The 3,468-nt window shown below is 47.5% G+C and overlaps 1 protein-coding gene across 1 annotated transcript in view; it reads right to left on the bottom strand.

Moving 5' to 3' along the window:
* ppp1r37 (protein phosphatase 1, regulatory subunit 37) overlaps positions 1–3,468 on the bottom strand; it is a 72,984-nt gene that overhangs the window by 868 nt on the left and 68,648 nt on the right. The window contains exons 12-14 of the mRNA XM_010789342.1: positions 2,197–3,468; positions 1,997–2,082; positions 1–978 (exon numbers count right to left, since the gene is read on the bottom strand). The exon at positions 1–978 is cut by the window's left edge and continues 868 nt beyond it; the exon at positions 2,197–3,468 is cut by the window's right edge and continues 5 nt beyond it. Coding sequence (XP_010787644.1) covers positions 2,006–2,082; positions 2,197–3,468 — 1,349 coding nt within the window. The 3' untranslated portion in view covers positions 1–978; positions 1,997–2,005. The remainder of the gene's footprint in view (positions 979–1,996; positions 2,083–2,196) is intronic.

A 3,468-nucleotide genomic window follows, 5' to 3' on the forward strand; every position in this document is an offset into this window, starting at 1 on the left:
GGAGGAAGAAGGGGGGGGGGGAGGAGGAGACCATATCAGATATTTCACTTTCCCACAAGTTCTGGGTTTTTCAGCTGGGAGCAAAATGGCCGACTTCCAGGAAGGGTTGTTTTGTTATATTAGTGTAGAGACAGTTGCAGCTCCTCCACATCTGAGGGGGACGCTGATTCCTGAGGGGCCAAAGTGAGCAAAGGGGGAGAAAACAGATGGGGGGGGAGGTCACTTTGGCAGAGTTTCGTATTTTTTTCCAGAAGGGGCAGAAATGGCCGGGGGAGTAGGGGGACACAGACATAAAACGCTGACATTTAAACAGACATATTAACACCCCCCCCTCAGATATAAAAGCCTCTGACAGCGACATACTTCCCCTAAACAAACGCAGGTCCGCTCACTAGGGTCCGTTATTTTGTCTCGTGACTGTGCCATCAACCCCACTTTCCTCTCATCACTGATATATCTTTGTGTCTTATGAGGGAAAAAAAAAAAAACTTTAACTGCTAGATATTTTACCGAGTACAGTGGAGATCTACACAAGAGGGCAAGACGAGGGCTGTGACGAAGGTCTGTTCTGTCTTTGGCTAGTGTTTTATCCCCCAGCTGTCTTTGCTCTCACGTACAGGCGGCTGCTTGGGTTTAAAGATTGCAGATTGACAAAATGTAGTGATGACAGTGTGATTTTATTCCTTTACCCCCCTCATCCTCATAGTGTGCATATGTATGTGTTTCAGTGGTTGATGTAGTGTGGATGTGAAAGGTTCCTTATTTGTCACAGCAAAGCTCCAAAGTAGATTTGAGTCCTCCTGTGTCTTTCCATGATTCGCTTGTGTAGAGCTTCGGCTGTAACACCAGTTCTTCTGGCCTTTGTGGAAAGGTCGTGTTGGTGGTAAAGTCAAAGGAATGACGAAAACATTGTAGGGCAATGCAGGTCAGGTGGTAGAGCCAGACAAACTATCCAAGTGCTTTTTGTCTTCACCGTCCCTGTGGGAGCACAAGAGAGAAGATACAGTATTTCTAATTATTCTAACACAACTCAATAATAGCAAACATTATAATCCATGATTGATACAAATCTACTTGAGGGTAAACTGATGCCCAATCTTTGCTCACTGTAGTGTCCATTTTTTTGCAGTACATTTTTGTCTTTTATGTTACTTTAGCTGCACCAATACATGCACATTTCCCTTAACAGATTACATCTACTCTATATACTTTAAACTTTTACTTCCAGACGTGTCTACACTGGTTCCAGCAGCACCTGCAGTCTGCCGTCAGTTTCTTTATTAAATGTTTTCAGCCACAGTACTGCAGTGCAATTAAAACAGTTTGGCAACTCTCACAGGCCAATAGAAAATCACTGTAGTAAAAGACATAATACAAAAATGCTGATCAGGGTCCAAAGTAAGTGCAGGTGCAATGCTACTAAAAAAGAACACATTGCAATCACAACTACGGCAAGTATGGGGGGTCAACCTTTAGAAAGTGTGTTCGTAGACACACAGTCTGGTAATTATAACTGACATCTTCCTGTTGGAGCTTTTTAAGTGATGTCGCTGTTTTGCCAGCATTACAGTTGAGTAAATGTTATAAAATAGACCCGTTATTCTTGTTTTTATGAAGATATCTTTTGGTCTCTAGCAAGAAAAAGAAAAAAAACATCTGCATCGTGGCCATTGTTATTTTAAAGGACGGCATAGGCAAATAATTGAGCAGTCTGGGCTTCCCTACTTTAATAGTCCACAGTTTGTATTTCTACTTCTTTAACAAAATGTATTTCCTGGTTAAGATGTCAGTGAGAAAACATCACATGAGGGATCGTTGTGAAAGCACATTAATGGGATTTATTTTAACGATAGAAAGACAGTTCCATATATAACACAGAATGGGTGATTCGTGTTGTTTTATCAACGTTTTTATTTAGAGCAATATTAAGCATGAAGACACTGATGGAGATGAACTACTTTTGAAGATTAGCCTGTCTGTACAGATAAAAGTTTACCTCACGACCTCATGGTGCGTCTCTCCCCGTCTCCAAACTGGCTTCCAGCAGCAGCTCCTCCAACTCCTGTCCGCAGCTGACACTCACTGCACTCGGGACACATAGGACAAATTAAACCAAAAACATCTCCAACCTCAAACTAATGCACATGTGACTCCTCCTCCCATAATAATCAGGGATCGGTGGTTACAGAGACTCACCGTGCTCCATCACACAGCTGCCGGGCTTTGGGCTCTCAGCGTCGAGGAGATGGAGGGAGAACTCTGGCTTCAGGCCGTTGGGTAGAGCTGAAGCGATGATCTTTTCCTCCGGGGCCTCGGCGAAAACCTCGTCCTCGTCCGCAGAGCTCTCCTCCAGTGAGTCTTCGTCTTGGACTGCAGAGACGGACTCGGCCGCGGCAGGTTCGGTCCTCTGTGAGGCGTCTCCTGCTGCAGGGTTTAACTCCTGAGCTGCTCCCTGAGAGACAGACGCTTCCTCAGTCTGGACAGAGAGGACAGGCTCTACTTCCTGTTCATCGCCATCAGCTTCCTGCTCTGGACATGGTTCCTCTTGTGTGGGTTGGCTGTCCTCCATATCTGTTAAACTGAGTTTTTCATTTTCTGAAAGGTTGGCTGGTGCTTCCTGTTCTTCCTGTAGTGGAAGTGTCTCCTTCTCTTCTTCTTCTTCTGTTTGGTTCGGCGCCTGCTGCTCCTCTGAGACAGATTCTACCTCCTCCTGTATCTCTTCCTGCTGCTGCTCTGTTTGAACCGCAGGGATACTAGTCTCAGTTTGACTCGGTTCCTCTAACAGTTTACACTCTCCTTCTGTGCTCCCCCCTGTCTCACCCTCTAAACGGCCTTCCTCTTCCTTCCACTCCTCTCCTTCCTCTTTTCCTTCTTCACCAGTGGGCTCATGTGTGGAGTCTTTAATGCTCTCTGCCTCCTCCTCAGTGGGCTGGAGCGCTGCCTCCTGCACTGATGAGGAATCTGAAGGCAGAGCTGGTGCTTGTTGACTTGGGTCTGTCTCCTCTGGATCTAAAGTGCTGGCTGTCACCTCCTCTGAGGGCGGACTCTTGGACTCTGGCTCGATCTCAGTATCTAGCGCTACAGGACTCTCCTCTGCGAGCGTACAGTCTGTTGACGGAGCAGCTGGGGTCTCTTTCACCTCCTCCTGGGTCACTTGTGTTTGGGATAAAGGCGAGGTCTGCTGTGTTGAGGGTGTGTTCACGTCTACAGGCTTCTCTGAGGCCTCTTTCGGCTGGCGGGAGGCTGCAGGGGCCCTCTTCGGAGGTTGAAGAAGCTGAAGCTGCTGTTGCTGCTGCTCAGGGGGGCTCTCCACTCGAGTTACCATGAAGATCTTGTGCCCCCTCCCTGGACTAGAGACGGATATACAGCGCCCAGGAGAGGGAGGGGTCCCGGGGGGAACTGTTGCCTCTGTGACGGTGATGACTGATATAACACTGAGCCCAGGGGCGGGTGAGGCAGGTGGGGGGG

The sequence above is a fragment of the Notothenia coriiceps genome, unplaced genomic scaffold (genome assembly GCF_000735185.1).
Source record: "Notothenia coriiceps isolate Sejong01 unplaced genomic scaffold, NC01 NC01_scaffold00032806, whole genome shotgun sequence".
NCBI lineage: Eukaryota > Metazoa > Chordata > Actinopteri > Perciformes > Nototheniidae > Notothenia > Notothenia coriiceps.